Source organism: Pseudopipra pipra, chromosome 28 (genome assembly GCF_036250125.1).
Source record: "Pseudopipra pipra isolate bDixPip1 chromosome 28, bDixPip1.hap1, whole genome shotgun sequence".
NCBI lineage: Eukaryota > Metazoa > Chordata > Aves > Passeriformes > Pipridae > Pseudopipra > Pseudopipra pipra.
The window spans coordinates 1,836,163-1,856,828 of NC_087576.1; the positions used below are offsets into that span (position 1 = coordinate 1,836,163).

At 62.5% G+C, this 20,666-nt stretch overlaps 3 protein-coding genes across 4 annotated transcripts; 2 read left to right on the forward strand and 1 right to left on the reverse strand.

The window, feature by feature from the left end:
• Positions 1–395: 395 nt before the first annotated feature.
• PHYHIP (phytanoyl-CoA 2-hydroxylase interacting protein) lies at positions 396–4,436 on the reverse strand. Its single transcript, XM_064638072.1, has 5 exons — positions 4,203–4,436; positions 2,931–3,114; positions 2,052–2,226; positions 1,130–1,247; positions 396–1,007 (listed from the first exon to the last, which is right to left on the reverse strand). The coding sequence occupies exons 2-5, from the start codon at positions 3,093–3,095 to the stop codon at positions 473–475; spliced, it is 993 nt and encodes a 330-aa protein (XP_064494142.1). The 5' UTR covers positions 3,096–3,114; positions 4,203–4,436; the 3' UTR covers positions 396–472.
• A 745-nt stretch (positions 4,437–5,181) lies between these two features.
• POLR3D (RNA polymerase III subunit D) lies at positions 5,182–9,870 on the forward strand. 2 transcript variants are annotated; one of them, XM_064638069.1, is made up of 9 exons: positions 5,182–5,244; positions 6,160–6,334; positions 6,504–6,547; positions 7,460–7,605; positions 7,685–7,812; positions 7,888–8,059; positions 8,146–8,393; positions 9,016–9,168; positions 9,430–9,870. In XM_064638069.1, the coding sequence occupies exons 1-9, from the start codon at positions 5,192–5,194 to the stop codon at positions 9,550–9,552; spliced, it is 1,242 nt and encodes a 413-aa protein (XP_064494139.1). In that variant the 5' UTR covers positions 5,182–5,191; the 3' UTR covers positions 9,553–9,870. The 2 variants fall into 2 exon arrangements, with proteins under 2 accessions (XP_064494139.1, XP_064494140.1); XM_064638070.1 differs by having other exon boundaries at positions 7,688–7,812; positions 9,430–9,692.
• A 674-nt stretch (positions 9,871–10,544) lies between these two features.
• PIWIL2 (piwi like RNA-mediated gene silencing 2) lies at positions 10,545–20,666 on the forward strand. Its single transcript, XM_064638005.1, has 21 exons — positions 10,545–10,806; positions 10,904–11,018; positions 11,717–11,827; positions 11,906–12,007; positions 12,240–12,357; positions 12,451–12,572; positions 12,680–12,760; positions 12,970–13,083; positions 13,200–13,388; positions 13,588–13,672; positions 13,779–13,865; positions 13,983–14,123; positions 14,203–14,316; positions 15,214–15,402; positions 15,787–15,888; positions 15,977–16,096; positions 16,315–16,403; positions 16,659–16,764; positions 17,772–18,025; positions 18,678–18,785; positions 19,721–20,666. The coding sequence occupies exons 1-21, from the start codon at positions 10,587–10,589 to the stop codon at positions 19,875–19,877; spliced, it is 2,724 nt and encodes a 907-aa protein (XP_064494075.1). The 5' UTR covers positions 10,545–10,586; the 3' UTR covers positions 19,878–20,666.

Consider the following 20,666-nt stretch of genomic DNA (forward strand, 5'->3'; position numbering starts at 1 on the left):
AGCCCCCACTGCAGGAGGGGGGGGTCCCTGTCTGAGCTCCCCGCTGTCCCCAGGAGCAGCCTAAAACCGGGGGCGCTTCCAGCCTCTCCACTGAACCCCCTGGGGTGGCCAGGGAGCCCCAGTCCCGGCTGGCAGGACCGGGGCTCCCCGGGAGCTGCACAAACCCGGGGTCGGGGGGATGCAGGGGACACCGGAGGGGAAGGGGGTCCCGCAGCGGCTGCGCGGAGAAGGGCAGAGCGCGGGGCTCACGCCAGCGAGGGTGATGCCGGTCGGCCAGTCCAGGAGATGAAGGCTTCTTCCCTCGGGGCACAGAGCAGCATGGTGGGCTCCGCCTCCCTGCCGGGCGAGCATCCCACCGGCTCCTTCCTCGTGCCCACCCGCGTCCTCTGCCCACCAGTGTCCGTGGGAGAAGCCCCCAGGGCGGGCGCCCATCCCCCTTCCCGGCCCTGCCCGCCTCCTCCTCCTCCCCCCTTTAACGCCCCACGCTGATGTTGCACGTCTTGCAGCTGGGGTCCTTTTTGGCGTTGGCGGTGGAGAGGCTCATGAGCTGGTGGCCGCTGATCTCCCCCAGCACGCCCAGGGCGAGGTCCACGGGCTCCGTGTATATGACCTCCAGGATGCTGTCCTGGGCGTGGCGGTACACCAGCTCGCCCTCCTCCACGCAGCACGTCAGGAACTTGTTGGAGGAAATGTCCAGCTGGGGGAGGCGCTCCCGGCAGAAGAGATCCCCGGAGGAGCCCTTGGGCGCCAGGACCAGCACGACGTAGTGGTAGGCGGTGTACATGCAGTAGAAGTCCGCGAAGTAGAGGTTGGTGTTGGGGTTGAAGAGGCGCTGGGCCGGGATTTGGAAGCGGTACCGGCCGTAGGGCGAGTCCTGGGGGGGCTGCCCGGTGTTGAACTCGGTGTTGCAGCTGAAGAAGATGCCGTGCAGCATCCCGCTGGTGGGGGAGCCGTGGCTCCCGCTGTTGTCCTTCAGCGACGGCTTCATCACGTTCCCGCAGTGCATCCTGGCGCGAGGAGGAGGAGGAGGAGGAGGAAGAGGAGGAGGAGGGACACACAGACAGGCACAGGCAGGGTCAAGGGGTGCGCCCTGGGAGCGGGGGGAGTGGGGAATGGGGGCTGGGGGTACCTGACGTGCTGGAAATACTCCTTGTGCTGGTTGCGGTAGAAGACGGAGAAGCGCAGCATGCGGCCGGCGATCAGCTCTGCCTTCTCCTGCAGCTGGGCCAGGTGCTCCTTGGCATAGTCTGGGGGCAGCGATGGGGACATCAGGGCGTCTCCATCCCCCTCCGGCAGCCCTTCCCTGCCCGCAGCTCCCCGCACCTCCCGCCTCCCACTCATCAGCTGCCGCTCCAACCGGCCCGGCTTGTGCCAGCTCCCGGCATCGCCCCCGTCCTCCTCCGGGCTCCTGCATCCCGGCACTGCCCCCGTCCTCCTTCTGCCTCCCAGCTCCCAGCATCAACCCCATCCTCTTCCCAGCTCCAGGCTCTCTGTATTGACCCCACTCTCCTCCGAGCTCCCAGCTCCCAGGATCGTCCCCGTCCTCCCTCTCAGTTCCTGACCCCCAGCATTGACCCCATCCTCTGTCCCGGCTCCTGGGAAGGCCCCATCCTCTGTCCTGGCTCCCAGCTCCAGGCATTAATCCCCCCTCTCTCCTGGCTCCCAGCATTGCTCCTTTACTCCCTCCTCGTTCTGGCTCCCAGCATTGCCTCCATCCTCCTCCCAGCTCCCAGCGTCGTCCCAGTCCTCCTCATCTTCCCAATTCCGAGCCTCCCCCGTCCTCCCTCCTGGCTCCCGGCTCCCAGAATTGCCCCTGTTCTCCTCCAAGCTCCTGGCTCCTGGGATCGCCCCCATCCTCCTCTCAGCTCCCGGGTGGCCCCCATCCTCCTCCCAGCTCCGGGCATTGCCTGCGTCCTCCTCCTCCTCCTCCCAGCTCCCAGCACTGTCCCCGTTCTCCTCCTGGCTCCCGGGAGGTCCCCCATCCTCCCTCCCGGCTCCGGGGATCGCCCCCATCCTCCCTCCCAGCCCCGGGCCGCCCGTGTCCCGCTCACCCCCGGTGCAGAACTCCACGGTTTCGCTCCAGCCGGACACCAGGTACTCCCCGTCGCTCTGTTTGACGGCCGTTTGCACGGCCACGCTGTACTCGGTGCGGGGGCTCAGGAACCAGTGCCCCCGCACCGTCATGGGCAGCGGCACCGCCTTGGCCACCAGCTTGGTGGGGACATCCTGTGCCGGGGGGCGGGGGTCAGGCGGGACAGCATCGCACCGCCCCAAACCCCCCCCCCCCGCGCCCAGGGGATGGTGCCAAGGACCGAACCCCCCCCAAACATCCACCTCGGGGCACCGAAAACACCGCGCTGACACGTCTCCTGCTGCCCCCCCCCAGCTCTGTCCCTCCCTCCCCGTCCCCGCACAGCGATGGGGGCGCAGGGTCCCCCCCTGGAGGGCGGGGGTCTCGGGGACCCCCCGCTCCTGGTGGCATCTCGCGGTGTCAATAGGCCACGGAGCAGCTCCGCAGTGCAGAGCCGTTTCTGTGGCAACGGCGGATGCTGAAGTCGGGAGATAGAGGGGGAAAGAAAATATCCCACCCCCCCACCCCTTATTATTGGGGAGGAGAGAAAAAAATAATGTTAAACATTAAATAGCATCACCGTGGCAACGGCGCTGCTAAAAACGGCCCCGAATTAGTGACTCGCTGCACGGGGAGGGGGAGTGGGAGAGGTTTGTGGCTCTGCTCCCCCGCGGGGGCTTGGGAAGGGGGTCCGTCACCCCCTGATCCCCATCCCAGTGCCCTCCACCAGTGTGTCCAGAGTGGGGAATGACCCCAATCAGCGTGGGAGTGGGTTAAAAGCCAGTTCCCTCTCACCAACCCCATCTCCTCACCCCGGACAAGGGGTCCCACATCCCCCCCCTCCCCGCTCCGGGCTCACCCGGTGTTTGAACTTGTTGGAATTCTTGTTCTCCTTCTTGTTGAGGTCGATGAAGTAGTGAGTGACCCTCTCCAGGTCCCCCTTCTCCATGGCCCAGGAGATGCGGAAGGAGTCGCAGGTGATGTTGTTGATCTCGATGTTCTTGGGGGTGGAGAGCAGCTCCATGGCCGGAGGGGCTGAGCTCCTGCGGGCACGGCGCGGGTTTTGGGGGGGTGCCGAACAGCCCCCCGAGCTGCCCACGTCGGCAGCTGCCGGGGCCGCTCCCCCCGCGGCGGAGCAGATGGCACCGGGGGGGTGGAAAAGCGGCCGGCAGCCAGGAATAGGCAGCGCGCAGGCAGGAGCAGGCAGCGGGACGCCGGGGAACAAGCCCGGTCGGGTGCGGGGGCCCCGGCCGCTCCCCCGGGTGCCGCGGGGCCCCGGCGCGACGCCAGCGGGTGTTTCGGGGTTTGCTCAACACCCGGGGTGGGGAAAGAAAAACAAGGGGAGCCGAGGGAGTGCTGGGAGAGAGGGGAGGGTTGGACGCGGGCACTGGAAAAGCTGGATCCGCCTTTTTGCCCTGGCCCGTGCCTCAGTTTCCCCCCCTTCGCTGCGCCCCCCCAGGGAGCCGCTCTGAGGGGTGGGGGACACGCGGTGACACCCGTGACGCGGGAAGGGGGTGATGCGCAGAGGGGGTTGAGGGGGCGGGTGCCCCCCACCCTGCGCCCCGGTACCCCCGGATTGGTGCGGGGGCAGCCGTGCCCGACGTACCCAGAGCCCCCCGCTCCCCGCGTGCCCACGGCCACCCACGCCGGGCTCATCCGTGAGTGTCCCTGTCACTCGGCCACCCACGGCCACCCACGGCCACCCAGCGTCCCCCCCCCTCCATCTGCGCAGAGCCGGGGGTCACCCCCAGCCCCACTCAACACCCCCCAGCCACCCCAAGCAGGGTGTCACCCAACAAATCCGCCCCCCCGCCAAACCCTCGGGCACGGCAGAAGGTCACCGCGCTGGGGACAAGGTGCCACCTCGCTGCCCCATTCCCGTGCCCGGCGGTGGCGCAGGAATTCCGCACCGGGATTGCTCCAGCCGGATCGTGTCACCGCGTCCCCGTGTCCCCAACACCCCGTGCCCCTCAAAAATCCCTCAGCAAGCCTTCCATGTCCCCACGCCCCACCTGCCCCCCATATCCCTGTGCCCCCCGGGCATCCCTCAGCGATGCCATCGGGATGTTGTCCCGACGCCACCGGGATCTGGCGGCTGCTCCGGGTGTCCCGGTGCCGGTGGGGCCCTTACCTGGCCGCGCCGGGGGGCTGCCGGGACGCGGTGGGATGCCGGTGGAGCGGCAGGGTGAGAGAATGGAAGGGGCGGCAGGACAGGGAGCCCCGGCGGGGCTGATCCAGGCGGGAAGGACGGAGGATGCCGGTGGGATCGCGGTGGTACCCGGCGGTGCCGCGTCGCTGCCTGCGGCTGATGCGACTGGGATCCTCCCAGCCAGCTCGGAAATAGCAAACACCCTCCAGAGGAGGGAGAGAAGAGGGGGGAAAAAAAAAAAAAAAGGGAAAAATAGATATCCAAGGAGCTGGGAGAAAAAGGGGGAGGAAGGAAAAGCCTCCCGGTTCTGCCAATGGGATGGAGGGACGCGTGCGGCGTCAGGTGATGGAGGCAGAGCGGGATGTGGGTGCACATTGGGGGTGGGTGGTGGGCAGGTTCTGCCTGTACCCTCCCGCTTTTGGGGCTGGGGGATGCGGGGGGTGTCCCGGTTGTGCCGCAACCCCCATCCATCCCCAAAAATGTGATGGATGAGGTGCGTGGGGATGTTGGAACCCACTCAGGACCCCCGTGGGAAAGGGGGTGCAAAGCCCGAGGGGGGTGTGGTGTTTTGCACTTAGTGAACACGCTTTTTAGAGGACACACGTTTTTCGGAGTGGGGGCGAGCACCCCAAAAAACTCATCGTCCTCCCAAATTTCTCAGTGGGGGGTGCCCACCTCGAAGGGGGGGACAGGCGGCTGGAGGGCTTTAGAGGACTCTGAGGGAGTGGCTGCATCCCAGGAAGCGTTAAATGACGGGGTGAGTGACCCCTCCCCAACCCCCCAAAAAAATCCCCCCTGCGCTGCCCCCGTCTGCGGTCCCGAGAACCGGGCACTGCCCGCCACAAAGATGGCGCCGCCGGCGTCACGCTGGGTCGGGACACGCCAACCCCAAAGATGGCGGCTCACTGGCAAGGCCCGCGCGCCCTCAACAAACATGGCGGTAGCGGCGTCGCCCCGGGGAAGGGCGCGTCATGCGCCACGCATGCGCGGTGGAGGGCGGCGAGCCCGTGGCTGCCCGGGCAGGGTAAGGGGCGGCGTGGCCGGAGGGGGGAGGGGGGGGTTTTGGGGGGTCCAGGAGGGTCCGGAGGGGTGGGAGAGGGGGAATGAGACCCCTGGGGAGAGCGGGGCGAGTGGGTCCTGGTTGGGGGTGTATGGGGAGGGTGAGAAAGCTGCAGAGGGGGATAATAGCGGGTAATGGTGGGGACTGAGACCCCTGGGGGGGTGGGAAAGAGGGATCCTGGGGGAGCGGGGGGGGTTAAAAGCCTTGGGGAGGGGGTGAAGGGGGGTCCTGGGTGTCTGAGACCGCTGGGGAAGGGGGGCAAGGGAATCCTGGGGGGTGCGGGGGGGGTCTGAGACCCCTGGGGAGGGGGGTACGAGTGGATTTTGGGGGCCTGAGACCCCTGGGGAGGGGGGTGCGAACTAATTTTGGGGGTCTGAGACCCCTGGGGAGGGGGGTGCGAGTGGATTTTGGGAGCCTGAGACCCCTGGGGAGGGGGGTGCAAACTAATTTTGGGGGTCTGAGCCCCCTGGGGAGGGGGGTGCGAGTGGATTTTGGGGGTCTGAGACCCCTGGGGAGAGGGGTGCGAGTGGATTCTGGGGGTCTGAGACACCCTGGGGAAGGTGGACGAGTGGGGCTTGTCTGGGGGGTCCGGGGGCAGTGGGGTGGTGAGACAGCTGGGGAGGAGGTTGCAAGTGGGTCCTGGGGGGTGCAGGGGGCAAACGACTCCCCCCTGGGGAGGGGGCTACAAATGGGCTCTGTCTGGGGGTGTATGGGGGGGCTGAGCCCTTTGGGAAAGGGGTCCTGGGGCGGAGGGGAGGGCACATTGTTGGGGTGGGGGATATGATTGAGCCCCGTTTAGGGTTGCAGGACCCCCCCTACCCTTCTGAAAGGGGTGCAGGAGGGTGGTCTGACCCCTCTGACCGTGCCCCCTCCCCACAGGATGGCCGAGGGGAGCTCTGGCAGCTCCGGCTCCCCCGGCAGCCTCCGCCCGGGGGTCTCGGGGGTCCCGGGGGCTCGGGGGGTGCTGGGCAGACGTCCTGCTGCTCCCCCCCTCACCCCGGGCCGCCTGCCCTCCATCCGCTCCCGGGACCTCACCCTGGGGGGTGTCAAGAAGGTGAGTCCCCCCCACACCCCTCCCCAAATCGGGGTCTCACTTTGTGCCCTTCCCCGACAAGGGGTTTGGGGACCCCTGGGGGGGGGGTTTGGGGACCCCTGGGGGGGGATTTGGGGTGCAGGGGGAGCTGTTTTGTGTGACTTGTCCCTCCCTCTGCTCTCACCTGCAGAAAACCTTCACCCCCAACATAATCAGCAGGAAGATCAAGGAGGAGTGAGTGGCCCGGGAAGCGTTTTTGGGGGGCGATGGGGGTGGATTGGGGGGGGTCCACCCCTGGGCAAAACGGGGGGCACAAGGGTGGTTTGGGGTCTGGAGCATCTCCCTGATGAGAGACTGTGGGAGCTGGGCCTGGTTAGTCTGGAGAGGGAAGTGAGAGAGGATCTTGTCAATATGTAGAAATATCAAATATCCATAGAAATATCTCATAAATCCGTGCAAATATCCATAGGAATATCTCTAATATCCATAGAAATATCCATAGAAATATCTCATCAATCCATGCAAATATCCATGGAGATATCTCATTGGAGAGGGGATGCCATCAATCCATAGAAATATCTCAAGTATCCATAGGAATATCTCATCCAAGAGGGGATCCCATCGGTCCATATGAGTATCTCAAATATCCAGATAAATATCTCAAACATCCATACAAATACCTCACCTGAGAGGGGATCCCGTTGTTCCCTACAAATATCCTATTGATCCATACAAATATCACAGATATCCATACAAACATCTCAGATATCCATACAAATATCCATACAAATGTCTCATCTGAGGGGGGGGATCCCATCAATCCATATCAGTATCTCCAAGGATTGTCAGAGGATGGTCCCAAACTCTTCCCAGTGACAGGACAAGGAGGGATGCCCATAAACTGAACCACCACAAGTTCCACCTCAACAGGAGGCAGAACTTCTCTCCGTGGAGCTGCCCAGGGAGGGTGTGGAGTCTCCCCTCTCTGGAGACATCCCAAACCCACCTGGACGTGTCCCTGTGTCACCTGGGCAGGGGGGTTGTGCTGGGTGACCTCCAGAGAGCCCTCCCAAAATAAAAAGCCGTGCCCTGGGATGGGGTGTGGGGGCAGGGATGGGGGTGATGTGCTCCCTCCCCGCTCCACAGGCCCCGGGAGGATGTTTCTGTCAAGAAGGAGAAGAAGGAGCGGGACCGGCAGCGGGACGGGCACGGCCGGGGCCGGGGCCGGCCCGAGGTCATCCAGTCCCACTCCATCTTTGAGCAGGGACCTGCTGAGATGATGAAGAAGAAGGGTAAGGGGAGCTGCCCCCGCTCCTTTGGGGGGTCTGGGGGTGTGCCAGGGGGTCACCCAGGGCTGCTCCCCTCTCCCAGCAGGCTCCTGGGACAAGGCTGTGGACGTGTCCGACTTCGGCCCTTCCCACATCATCAACATCAAGAAGGAGAAGAGGGAGACGGACGAGGAGACGAAGCAGATCCTGCGGATGCTGCAGAAGGACGACGTGCGTGGGCGCGGAGGGGGCGGCCGTGGTGCCCCCCCAGGCTGGCACTGAGTGTCCCCACTGCCATTCCCGCAGTTCCTGGACGACCCGGGGCTGAAGAACGACATCAGGAACAAGCCGGTGCAGCTCCCGCTGGCCCACTCGGGGTGGCTCTTCAAGGAGGAGGGGGCAGAGCAGGAGGACCCCCAGCCGTGGCTCCCGGGATCCAAGGAGGAGAAGATGGAGCTGGACCCACCAGCAGTGAAAGGTGGGCTGGGACTGGGGGGACCTGCAGTGGGGACAGGCTGGGGGAGCCCCCCCATTGCCCCCCGTGCCCACCCACCCTCTCTGCAGTGAAAGAGGAGCCGTGTGACGAGGAGCCCAAGGTGTCCCAGCCCAAGGGCCCGCCCGGATTCCCGCGGGATGTGCCGGTGGCGGAGCTGCTGCAGAGGCTGAGCCTGCAGGCCGAGGAGGAGCTGCTGTTCCTGCAGCTGCCCGACACCCTGCCCGGGCAGCCCCCCACCCACGACTCCAAACCCATCAAATCCGAGCTGCACAACGAGGACGGGCAGGTGGTGGTGGTGAAGCAGGAGAAGAGCCAGGTGGGGGCTCGGCGAGGGAGGGGTGGGATGGGGGTGATGTGTCCCCCCAATCCCATGGTGTCATCCCCCCATCCTGTGGTGATGTTCTCCCCCATCCCATAAGGATGCCCCCCCATCCCTTAGTGGTGTCCTTCCCTCTCATGGTGTTGTTACCCCCCCCATCCTGAGGTGTCATTTCCCCTCCAATCATTGGTGTCATTCTCCTTCATCCCATGGTGACTTCCCTCCCATCCCGTGGTGTGATTCCCTCCCATCCCCTGGTGTCATTATCCCCACCCTGGTGTCCTTTCCCCCTCCGTCCCATGGTGTCCTTTCTTCCCCATCCCATAATGATGTCACTCCATCCTGTGGTGTCATCTCCCCCCATCCTATGGTGCTCTTTTCCCCTCATCCCACACTGGTGTTCCTCCATCCCATGGTGTCATCTCCTCCAATTCCCTGGTGTCCTTTCTCCCCCAGTCCCGTGTTGCTGTTCCTCCATCCCGTGGTGCCATTACATCCCACGCTGTCCTTTCCCCTCCAATCCCGTGCTGTCCCCCCCATCCCATGGGGACATCCCCCCCATCCCGTGGTGCCATTCCCCCGTATCCCACGCTGTCCTTTCCCGTGGTGGCCGTGCCAGGAGGCGAAGCAGGCGGAGAACACGTGCACCCTGGCCGACCTCCCCGAGGGGCAGGTGGGGAAGCTGCTCATCCGAAAGTCGGGGAAGGTGCAGCTGGTGCTGGGCAAGGTGACCCTGGACGTGACCATGGGCACCCCCTGCTCCTTCCTACAGGTATGGGGGGCACCCCCTGCTCCTTCCTACAGGTATGGGGGGCACCCCCTGCTCCTTCCTACAGGTATGGGGGGCACCCAGTTTGGTGCCCTGGGGAGGGTCGTGCTGCCTCTCCCCGTGACAGCAGCGGGGAAGGGTCCTGCTGGTCCCCCCTGGGGACACCTCCAGGCTCCTCCTCCTTCAGCAGAGACCCCCCCCCCTTCTCCCAGGGGATTCCCATGGGACTGGGCCGCTCAGGGGTGTCTCTCCCCTCTGGGACAGGAGCTGGTGTCCGTCGGCATCGGGGACAACCGGACGGGCGAGATGATCGTCCTGGGCCACGTGAGGCACAAGCTGGTGTGTTCCCCGGATTTCGAGGCTCTCCTGGAGCACAGGCACCGGTAGCCGAGGGATTCTCAGCCCCCCCGGCCCGTGGGGACAGTCCCTGCACACCCTCAGCCCCCCCCAGATGTGCCTTTGGGGTGTGGGGAGGGGTCCTGTGCAGCTCCGACCTCCTCCCAGCCCCGTGGGGGGTCAGGGGCATCCCCCCAAAGCTGCTGCTTCCCCCCCTCTGTGCCAAAGGGGGGTTTTTGGACATGTGGGACCGTGGGGTGTCCTCCCCTTCAGCTCCCTGGTGGCTGTGGATGCGCTGGTGCGGGTGGGACACACATCAAGGGGGGAGGAACATGGAATAAAACATGGATAAAACGTCTTTTCTCCCTGTGTGGAGCTGCTCAGGTTTGTTCTGGCACCTCTGCTGGGCAGGGGGGTGGGATCTCCCTGCTCCCACCCCATCCCATCTTAACCTGCACCCATTTTACCCCCCAATTCCATCTTACCCCCCTCCTGCCCTATCCATTTTACCCCCCATCCCATCCCATCCCATCCCATCCCATCCCATCCCATCCCATCCCATCCCATCCCATCCCATCCCATCCCATCCCATCTGTCCCATCGCATCTCACCCCATCCCATCCCTGCTTCCCACCCCATCCCATTTTACTCCCCAATTCCATATTACCCCCTTTCCCATCCCATCCCATTTTACCCCCCAATTCCATATTACCCCCTTTCCCATCCCATCCCATTTTACCCCCCAATTCCATATTACCCCCTTTCCTTTCCTATCCCATCCCACCCCCCAATTCCATATCCCATCCCACCCTCCCCTCCGCCTCTCTGGCCACGCCCCTCCCTCACTGGCCCCGCCCCCTCCTCGTATGACCCCGCCCCTCCCGCCTGGCAACTCCCCTTCCCCTTGGCCCCGCCCACCCACCCACGACCACGCCTCCTCGTTATGCTCCGCCCCCATCGCCGTCCAATCAGCGGCGCGTCCGCTCCGGGGGGGGCGTGGCGTGCCCGCGCGCGCGCGAGGGGCGCGCCCGGACAGGGCGGGAGCAGGAGCGGGCACAGGAGCGGGCACAGGAGCGGGCACGGCCATGGCCCCCCCGCACCCCTCCCGGGGCCCCGGGCCCTGCCCGGCCCCCGCCGCCCTCCCCGGCCCCACGGCCCTCCCCGGCCGGGCTCGGGGGCTCCGCGGCATCGCGGCCTTCGCCCAGCGCCCCTCTGTGCCCGCCGCCTCCCCCGCCGCGCCGTCGCCGCTCCCGGCGCTGTTCCGCGGGCTGGGCTTGGACGAGCGGCCCCGCGAGCGGCCCCTGGGTAGGGAGCGGGGGTGAGGGGAGTGTGGAGGGGCTTTAGGAGCTGCCCGCCCTCCCCCCGTCCCTTCCCCAGCCCACTGTGCCCGCTCGTCCCGCAGGTCGTGGCGGCGCTGGCGATGGGAAGGCTCTGGCGCAGCCCAGCCCGGCACGGGAGAAGGAGGAGGAGGAGAAGGAAAAGGGGGCAGCGCTGGTGGCGCTCCCCACGCGCGGGCAGTGAGTCCCTCCCGGCACCCCAACCCCCTAAAACCTCAATACCCACCGTCTCCTGGACTCCCCCCGCCCCCCTCTATCCCTTCGTCCCCCTCTGTCTTCCCTATCCCCTCTGTCCCCTTTTATCTTCCAGCCCCGCCATCCCCTCTGTCCCTTCTATCCCCCCATTGCCTTATCCCATCCATCCCCCCATCCTTTTATTCCCTTATTTCCCGGTCTCCCCCATCCATCCTATCCCTCATTCCCTTATCCCCCTCTGTCCCCCATCCCCTTTATCTCCCCTATTCCCTTATACCCTTTATTCCCTCTATCCCCCCTGCCCACTCCATCACCACTATCCCTTTATCCCTCCTATTCCCTCATCCTCTCTGTCCCCTTTATCCCCTTGTGTTCCCCTCTATCCCTCCTCCTGCCCTTTCCCTGAGCCCTTCCAGTGGCTCCATCACCCACCCTGGTGACAGGGGCTGGGGGACCCTCTACCAGTGACCCCCCCTGGCATGATCACACCCCTTCCTGCCCCACTCCCTCGCTGCTACGTTGCCAGGGCCACCTCTTGTGTTTTGTCCCCAAAACCGGGTCTTTTGAGCCCCCCTTCAGGCTGGTGTGGGGCAGGAGTAGGGGGGAATTTCGGGGGACACCTGGGCACCCCCAGCGTGTCCCCAGCGTGCCAGGGCTCACCCCTGCCCTCCTTGGGGTCGCAGGATCCGATGGCAAGACCGAGGGGACGCGCCGCCCACCCGCCCTGGAGGAGCCACCACTGTGCCCACCCTGAGCTCGTCCGGCCCCCTGCGCCCCCCCAGGAGCCCCCAGCCGTGAGTGGTGACCCCAGCCCCGCGTTTTGGGGGGTCCAGGTGCTGCTGGCTCACCCCTGACCCCGTGTCCCTCCCCAGGGCCCCCCCAGGGGCAAAGGGACCCGCCGTCCCCCTGGGGCTGAACTTGGTGAGGATCCACTGCCAGAACGAAGTTGTCTACCAGTACCATGTGGCCTTCAGGTACTGGGGGGTTCATGGGGGGCCCCGCAGCCCCTCGGGGGTCCCCCCCAGCCCCTCGAGAAGGGGGTGTCCCCAGGCAGAGTGCTCCATGTCCCGAGTGCCACGAGATGGGGCGCCCGGCGCAGCAATGCAAAGAGCTCCGGGTTTTCTCCCTCAGGGGGGATTCCAGGGGGGGCTTAGCGGGGTCTGGGGTGGGGACAGGGGAGGGAGAAAAGCCCCTGTGTGTCCCCAGCCCCGAGGTGGAGTGCAGGAACACACGCTTTGCCATGCTGAAGGAGCAGCACGCCGCCACCGGGGATGTTTTGGCCTTCGACGGCTCCATCCTCTTCCTGCCCATCCAGATTCCCAAGGTAAGGGGGGGCTTGTCTTAGCCCAGGTGCCCCCCCCTCCCCAGGCCTCCAGCCCTTGTTTTGGGTGGGAGAACCCCCCCTCTTGCCCCACAGGTCAGTGTGAAGGCTCAGAGGAAGAGCGATGGGGAGGAGGTTTCCATCACCATCCAGATGACCAAGGTCCTGGAGGCCAGCTCGGATCTCTGCATCCCCTTTTACAATGTGGTTTTCCGGAGGTGGGAGACCAAGGAGACCCTCCCTGAGCTCCAGGGAGGAGACCCTCCTCCCCCTCCTGTCTGCCAAGCCTGACCCAGTCCTACTTTTCCTGCTTTTCCTTCCTTAGGGTGATGAAAATCTTAAACATGAGCCTGGTTGGGAGACATTTCTTTGAGCCTGCCCAGGCCACCACCTTGCATAAACACAGGTGGGTGCCAGGGACATCCCTGTTTCCCCAGCAGCCTGGAAATTGGGAAGTTTTCCCAGGTCAGCTCTGGCTGGCCTGACCTCGGAGCGGCCGTTTTCCGAAGCTGGGAGCTGGGAAACAAATCCCTGCGCGTTTTGGGTGTTCCTTGGCTCCTGGGGCGGCTCCGGGTTAACCCAGGCGCCGTTGGGCATCTTTCCCTGTGGACACAGCCTCCAAATTTGGCCGGGATACGCCGTCAGCATCCGGAAGAAGGACGGCGGGCTCTTCCTCATGGTGGATTCCATCCACAAAATCATCCGCAGCGAGTCCGTCCTGAGCGTGATGTGAGAGGAGCGGGAAAGAATCCCGGGGAGGCTTCAGGGACGGGGAGGGGAGTGTTTTATTTTTGGGATGGCACGGGCAGGCAGCGTTCCATGGGCCGTCTCTCCTCATTTCCCAGGCAAACAATCCACTCCCAGAGCCAGAAGACGTTCCAGGACGAGTGCACCAAGGAGCTGGTGGGCAGCGTGGTCATCACCCGCTACAACAACCGCACCTACCGGGTCGACGACATCGACTGGGACAAGACCCCCAGGGACACTTTCACCCTGGCCAGCGGGGAGGAAATCACCTTTGTGGAGTACTACAGGTAAGGATGGATCATCCCTCGGGATTGGGAAGGGCTCAATGCCCGCTGTTGGGTGAGCAGGAGCAGGAAGGTCTCGCCCGATGCCGTGTCCCTGCCCACGGCAGGGGATTGGAACTGGGTGGTTTTTAAGGTCCCTTCCAACCCAAACTATTCCAGGATTTTGTGATTGTGCTGTTTGGTTTGTTGTTTTTTTTTCCAGCAAAGCCTATGGGATCACCATCAGGGATCTGGACCAGCCGCTGCTCATCCACAGGCCCAAGGAAAAACAGACGATGGACAGGAAGGTGAGTGAGACACGGAGAAATGGGGATCCATGGTCTGCCCTGGGCTCCTGGGGAGGGCAGGGACTCCCAGCCCCTGGAATGCTGAGGGTGCCTGTCCCCTCTGCAGCGTCAGCTGCACATGGTGGTGCTGGTGCCAGAGCTCACCTTCCTGACCGGGCTGTCCGACCTGCAGAAGAACAGCCGGACGCTGAAGGTGAGAGTCTGTTCCATCCCACCATCCCTGCTTTTCCCCAGCTGGCAGTGCCTGCTTTGGGGAGCTGCTGGGGGGTAGCTCCGAGCCCCCCATCACACCTGGGGGCTGCCCCTGCAGGAGGTGATGTGGGAGATGATGCAGAGCCCCCGGCAGCACTACCTGCGCCTCACCAACCTCCTGCGCCAGATCCGCGACAGCCCGGAGGCCTCCCGGGAGCTGGAACGCTGGGGGCTGCACCTGGACACGGATATCTGCAGGGTAGGGCTCTCAGGGGGTGCCAGGCTCCCTGCCTTCCCCCCTGGGGATGGGGGCAGCCCCGGATTCCTGCTCTGTCCAGACCCAGGGTCACATCCTGCCCTCGGAGCGGATCAACCTCCGGCACCGCTCCTTCTTCCCCGAGGAGGACCTGAGCTGGCACAGGGAGGTGACCAAGGAGGTGTCCATCTCGGCGGTGAGCCCACCACGGGAACAGCCTCCCCTTGTCTGGGAGCTGGCCTGGGTTTTCCTAAGCGCTGGCATTCCGGCTGAGCTGCCTCCAGCTCAAACCCTTCCCTTGTTTATGTTGGATTTGAGCTTCAGCCTGTTTTTCTGAAGGAGTTGGAGGTATGTGGTGGGTGGTGTCTGCTTTCCCACCTCCTCCCGGGCTGGAGGAAGGCTTTCAGATGCAGGAATTCCATGCTGTGTGCTCCCGAGGTTCCTCTTGGGCTGCTTTCCCTCTCCCAAATTCCCCTCTGTCACCCAGGTTCCTCTCTCCCAAATTCCCCTCTGTGGTGCAGGTTCCTCTTGGGCCACTTTCCTCTCTCAGATTCCTCTCTCCCAAATTCCCCTCTGTGGTGCAGGTTCCTCTTGGGCCACTTTCCTTCTCCTGAACTTCCCTCTGTGCTCCTTAGGTTCCTCCTCTCCCAAGTGAAAATGTGCTCCGTGTTCCTCTTGGGCCACCTGCCTTTCCCAAATTCCCCTCTGTGCTCCACGTTCCTCTTTGGCCACTTTCCTCTCTCAGATTCCTCTCTCCCAAATTCCCCTCTGTGCTCCAGGTTCCTCTTGGCCTGTTTTCCTTTCCCAAATTCCCCTCTGTGCTTCCCAAGTTCCTCTTGGGCCACTTTCCCTCTCCCAGATTCCCCTCTGTGCTCCCTAGGTTCCTCCTCTCCCAAGTGGAAATGTGCTGCATGTCCCTCTTGGGCTGCTTTCCCTCTTCCAAATTCCCCTCTCCCAAGTTCCCCTCTGTGCTCCATGTCCCTCTGGGGCCACTTCCCCTCTCCCAGATGGGAATGTGCTGCAGGGCTTGGGGGCTGCACGACCGGGCGGGAACACGCCTGAAACACGGCCTGTCTTCGCTTCTCTTTCCAAGATCTCCATAAATTCCTGGCTCCTGGTGTATCCCAAGCGGCTGCAGCAGGTGGCCCAGGACCTGCTGGCAGCCGTGAGGAGCACCTGTGGAGCCATGGGAATGCAGGTGGGACAGCCCACGGTGCAGGAGCTGCGGGACGAGCGCATCGAGTCCTACGTCAAGAGCATCCGGAGCGGTTTGGGAAGCCAGGTGGGGAGGGGGGATGTTCCCAGGGGATCACAACTGGGATGGGAGCACCTGGAAGGGCTCAACCTGGAGGAAAGGAGGCTCAGGAGGGACTTTATTGCTCCCTAAAACTCCCTGACAGGAGGGGGGAGCCAGGGGGTGGGGGGGTCAGGCTCTGCTCCCAGGGAACAAGGGACAGGGGAGGCTCAGGTTGGACATCAGCAGGAATTTCCTCGTGGAAAGAGCTGTCAGGCATTGGAAGGGGCTGCCCAGGGAGGTGGTGGAGTCCCCACCCCTGGAGGTGTCCAAAATCCACATGGGAACACGGGTCAGTGGTGGCGGCCTTAGGTTTGACTCGGTGATCTCAGAGGCCTTTTCCAACCCCAACAATTCCACGATTCCCGGCAGGAAAAGGTGCAGCTGCTCGTGTGCATCACCCCCCGCAACAGGGACGACGTGTATGGGGCCATCAAGAAGCTGTGCTGCGTCCAGGCCCCTGTGCCCTCCCAGGTGGGCCCAGCAGGGTGGGACCAGCATTCCCGGGAAGCTCCGGGTGCTTTTCCAGCCCCGCTTTTCCACGTGTTTTCCCGCCTCGTAGGTCATCAACGCCCAGTCCCTCATGGGCCATGCCGGCAAGATCAGGAGCGTGGTCCAGAAAGTTCTGCTGCAGATCAACTGCAAGCTGGGCGGGCAGCTCTGGGGGGTTGACATCCCGCTGGTAAGGCAGGAAAACCCCTGGAAAAGGCCTGGGATGAGCTTGGAAGCTCTGAGGGGGTGAATTATTGTAGTCACAGGCTTCCCTCGCCGGCTGGAGAACTGGGGGTTGGATTCTCTTTGGAGCATGGGAGTCCCTCGCAGATGGAGGGATCCAAGCCTGGAGGTGTCTTGGCTTATCCCTAAATCCCACCTGGCTGTTTTTTTCCCCCCCTTTCCCAGAAACAGCTGATGGTTGTTGGCATGGACGTCCACCACAGCCGCAGCCAAGGGATGCGCTCCGTCATCGGCTTCGTGGCCAGTATGAACCAGTACGTGGGGTCCTGGGAGGGGGGAAGGTGTTCCTCCGGCTCTGCCCTGGGAATCTGGCGGGATTCCACCCCAAAATCCCCCTCCTTGGACGGGAAGGGGGGGCGAGGGTGATGCTTTTCCCGACCTGCGAGGTGTTCGCCGGCGTGTTTGTGCTGGGAATCGCTGGGAAAAGGGCTGGGAATGCTGAGTTGGTGGACTTTGCCTGGTGACTGTGTGTGGGGTTTTCCTGATGCTCATTCCCATTCCATCCCCAGCATCCTCACCAAGTGGTTTTCCAAGGTGGTTTTCCAGATGCCCCACCAGGAGATCGCCGACAGCCTCCGGCTCTGCCTCTCCCAAGCCCTCAAGCGCTTCTACGAGGTGAGGCCAACAAAAAAAACCCTCCCACGGTTTGATATTCCCTCAAAACAAGGGGAAAACACCCCAAAACTGCCGCTCGGGAGCTGGCAAAGCTCCCCAGCAGCCTTTGGACTGGATGTGGAGCCGGGACAGCTCATCCTTATCTCGGGAACGTGCGAACCGGCCCCGGGGATTAGTTTGCACAGAGGGAAGTGCCACGTTCCACCCCTGTCAGCACTGAAGGGCTGAGCCCTGGCCCTCGTCCCCACAGCCTGAGAAAAACAGCCCGGGACAAGGGCCAGGAGAAATCCCAGCACTTGGGATTTGCCTGGAGAAGCTGTGGCTGCTCCATCCCTGGAAGCGTCCCAGGCTGGGTTGGAGCAGCCTGGGGATAGTGGGAGGTGTCCCTGCCCGTGGAACTGGATGATTTTAAGGTCCCTTCCAAGCCAGAGCATCCCAGGATTCTGTGATCCTGTTTTCCCAGCCCTCTGTGGGGGCTGCAGGAACAGCCCTGGGCACTGGGAGTTTGCTGGGCAGGAGGACCAGGACACAGGGAATGGCTTCCCACTGCCAGAGGGCAGGGTTAGGTGGGATATTGGGAAGGAATTCCTGGCTCTGAGGGTGGGGAGGCCCTGGAATGGATTTCCCAGAGAAGCTGTGGCTACCCCATCCCTGCAAGTGTCCAAGGGCAGGTTGGAGCAACCTGGGCTAGTGGGAGGTGTCCCTGCCTGTGCACCTGGATGATTTTAAGGTCTCTTCCCACCCAGACCATTCTGGAATTCTGTGATTAGCACAAACACAGCTCTGTGCCCCCCCCAGCCCTCCCAAAACCCCACTCTGAGCTGCATTTTGGGAGGGGGGGAGCTGAGCCTGGTCAGGGGCTCTGTGGGCAATGCGTTGGGTCCTGACCTCCATCCCTGGAGACTCAGCGAGCATCTCCTGGCCAGGGAATGTTTTCCCACCAATCCTGTGCATATTGGGGGTGAAAAAACACCGAACTCTCCCCATTTTTACCCCTCCCCTCCCAGCTGAACCACTCGCTGCCCAAGAAGATCGTGGTGTACCGGGACGGGGTGTCCGACCCCCAGCTGGACACGGTGCTCAAGTACGAGGTGCCCCAGATGCAGAAGAGCTTCAACACCTTCGAGAACTACCAGCCCAGCCTGGTGGTCGTGGTGGTGCAGAAGCAAATCAGCACCAACTTCTACGGCCTGACGGGAGAGGAGTTCACGTCCCCCCCGCCCGGCACCGTCCTCGACCACACCATCACCACCTCGGGCTGGTGAGTGGCACCTCCGGGGCTGGGGGAGGTGAAAAACACCCTGGGAGGGGAGAAAAAACCGCCCTGGGGTGTGAAAAAACTCTGGGGTGCGAAAAAATGGTGGAAATCACCCCGGGGAGCAAAAAAAAAATGGTGGTAGGAACACCCCAGGGTGCAAAAAAACCACCCTGGGGGGTGAAATAACCAACCCTGGGGTGCAAAAAAATCATTGTGGACACCCCAGGGTGCAAAAAAATGGTTGTAAAATCACCCCGGGGTGCAAAAAAAATCATTGTTAAAACACCCCAGGGTGCAAACAAATGGTTGTAAAATCACCCCAGGGTGCAAAAAAACCACCCTGGGGTGCAAAAAAATCATTGTAGATATCCCAGGGTGCAAATAAATGGTTATAAGATCACCACAGGGTGCAAAAAATCCACCCTGGGGGGTGAAATAACCAGCCCTGGGGTGCAAAAAATCATTGTAGACACCCCAGGGTGCAAATAAATGGTTGTAAAATCACCCCGGGGTGCAAAAAAATCCCTGAGTGGAAAAAATTAGTGCAAAAAACTCACCTTGGGGTTTAAAAAAAAAACCTGGGGTGCAAAAAATTATTGTTAAAACAACCCAGGGTGCAAACAAATGGTGTAAAAAGCCCTTTTTACACCCCCAGGAAGGATTTCTTCCTGCTGGCCCACAGTTCCCGGCAGGGCTGCAGCATTCCCACCCGCTACATCTGCATGTGGAACACGGCCAACCTGAGCCAAGAGCACCTCCAGAGGTGAGGGCAGGGGTCCAGAGGTCCCCCAAAATCCCCCAGAGGGAAGGGCAGGGGTCCCAGAGCCCTCTGAGCACTTCCAGAGGTAAGGGAAGGGGCCCAGAGACCCCCCAAAATCCTCCAGAGGGAAGGGCAGGGGGCCTGGAGTTCCCTGAGATCCTTCAGCCCCCTCCCAAAATCCTGAAGGGATGAGGACAAGGAGCCCAGAGGTCCTCAAAGTTCCTGCAGGGATAAGGGCAGGGGTCCCAGAGCTCCCCAAAATCCCCCAGAGGGCAGGGCAGGGGTCCCAGAGCCCTCTGAGCACTTCCAGAGGTAAGGGAAGGGTCCAGAGACCCCCAAAATCCCCCAGAGGGAAGGGCAGGGGCTCCTCAAAATCCTGCCCAGAGCCCTCCAAGCACCTCTGGAGGGAAGGGCAGGGGTCCCAGAGCCCCCCAAGACCCTACAGCCCCCCCCAAAATCTGCAGAGGTAAGGGAGGGGGGTTGGAGTCCCTCCTTATCCTACAGACCCCCAAAATCCTGCAGAGGGAAGGGCAGCTTTCCTGGACCCCCCCCCAATATCCTGCAGCCCCCCAGTGTCCTGCAGAGGGAAGAGCAGCCTTGTTTCAGTGTGAGGACCCCCCAAAATTTGGGGAGTTTTGGGTCAATCAGCCCCCTGGAGTGGGGAGGGGGGGCTGTGCAGGCACTGGGCTGAACCTGCTGGGTGAACTGGGTGAACTGGGAGGACGTGGATGAGGCAGAGGAGGCGGATCCCATCTCATCCCATCCCTCTGGTGGCAGAGGTGACAGAGGACACTGTGTCACCCCGGGGTGCCCCAACCTTTGCCCCCTCCTCCAAGTGGGGAAGGAACACCCGGGTGGGAGCAGGTTTGGCCTCCAGGAGCGAATCCATCCCGCTGGGAATCACCAATCCCCCTTTTTTCTCCCCTGTCTGTCCCCAGGCTGACCTTCAAGCTGTGCCACCTGTACTGGAACTGGCCTGGCACCGTCCGTGTCCCAGCCCCCTGTAAATATGCCCACAAGTTGGCATTCCTGGTGGGGCAGGTGCTGCACCACGAGCCCAGCGCCCACCTGAGCGAGCAGCTCTTCTTCCTTTAGTGTTGCCGGGGCAGGAAAACCGGGATGGGGCTGGAATTCTGCTCCCCAGCCGCCAACGTGGGGGAATCTTCCTTAATTCCCTGTTCTCTTGTTAATTTATTCCTGTTATTTATTGGGTTTTAAGGGTTGCAGTGTCGGTTTGAAGGACGCTGGGGAGCATCCCAGGGCTGGGTTTATCCCCCTGGAGATGAATCCAAAGGAATATCCCCCTGTTTTCCAGTCCTCCCAGTAAAGGGGGTTGAGTTAACGAGCCCCAGAGGTGCTGCTGCTCCCACAGCTCGTCCCTGTGCAGGTGCTGGTGTAAACCCCAAAGATCTGGGGTTTTTTTTTCTTGTGTTTCCAGGGAGGTTTCAAGTTTTTCCTGGTTTTTTTTTTTTGTCTTTTTTTCCAAGGTGCTGTTGAACAAACCAGCCCCAGGTTTGGCTGGTTCTCCTGTCCTTGAGGAGTCACTGGTTTCTCAAGGAGAATTCTCTGTGCATTCAGGTCGTTGTCCCAAGGGGAAAGTTTTTCAGTTCTCACCTTTTTCAGGTGTGGGGTTTTTTTTGCCTTAGTCAGGAGATGTTTGAGACCTTCGAGCCTGGGGCTGCTAGACCACAAAAAACACCCTAAAACACCCCAAAAGATGCCTCAAACCTCTCCTTGTGCATCCCTAGCAGGGATGGGGGTCCAGCAGGACCCTCCTCCCAGCCTCTCCCCTCCGTTTTAATGCCAAAAAAGTTCTAATTCCTCAATTTTTTTGCCTTTGCTGTGACCAGTTTTTGGTTCTTTTCAATAAAACTGTTGCTGGCA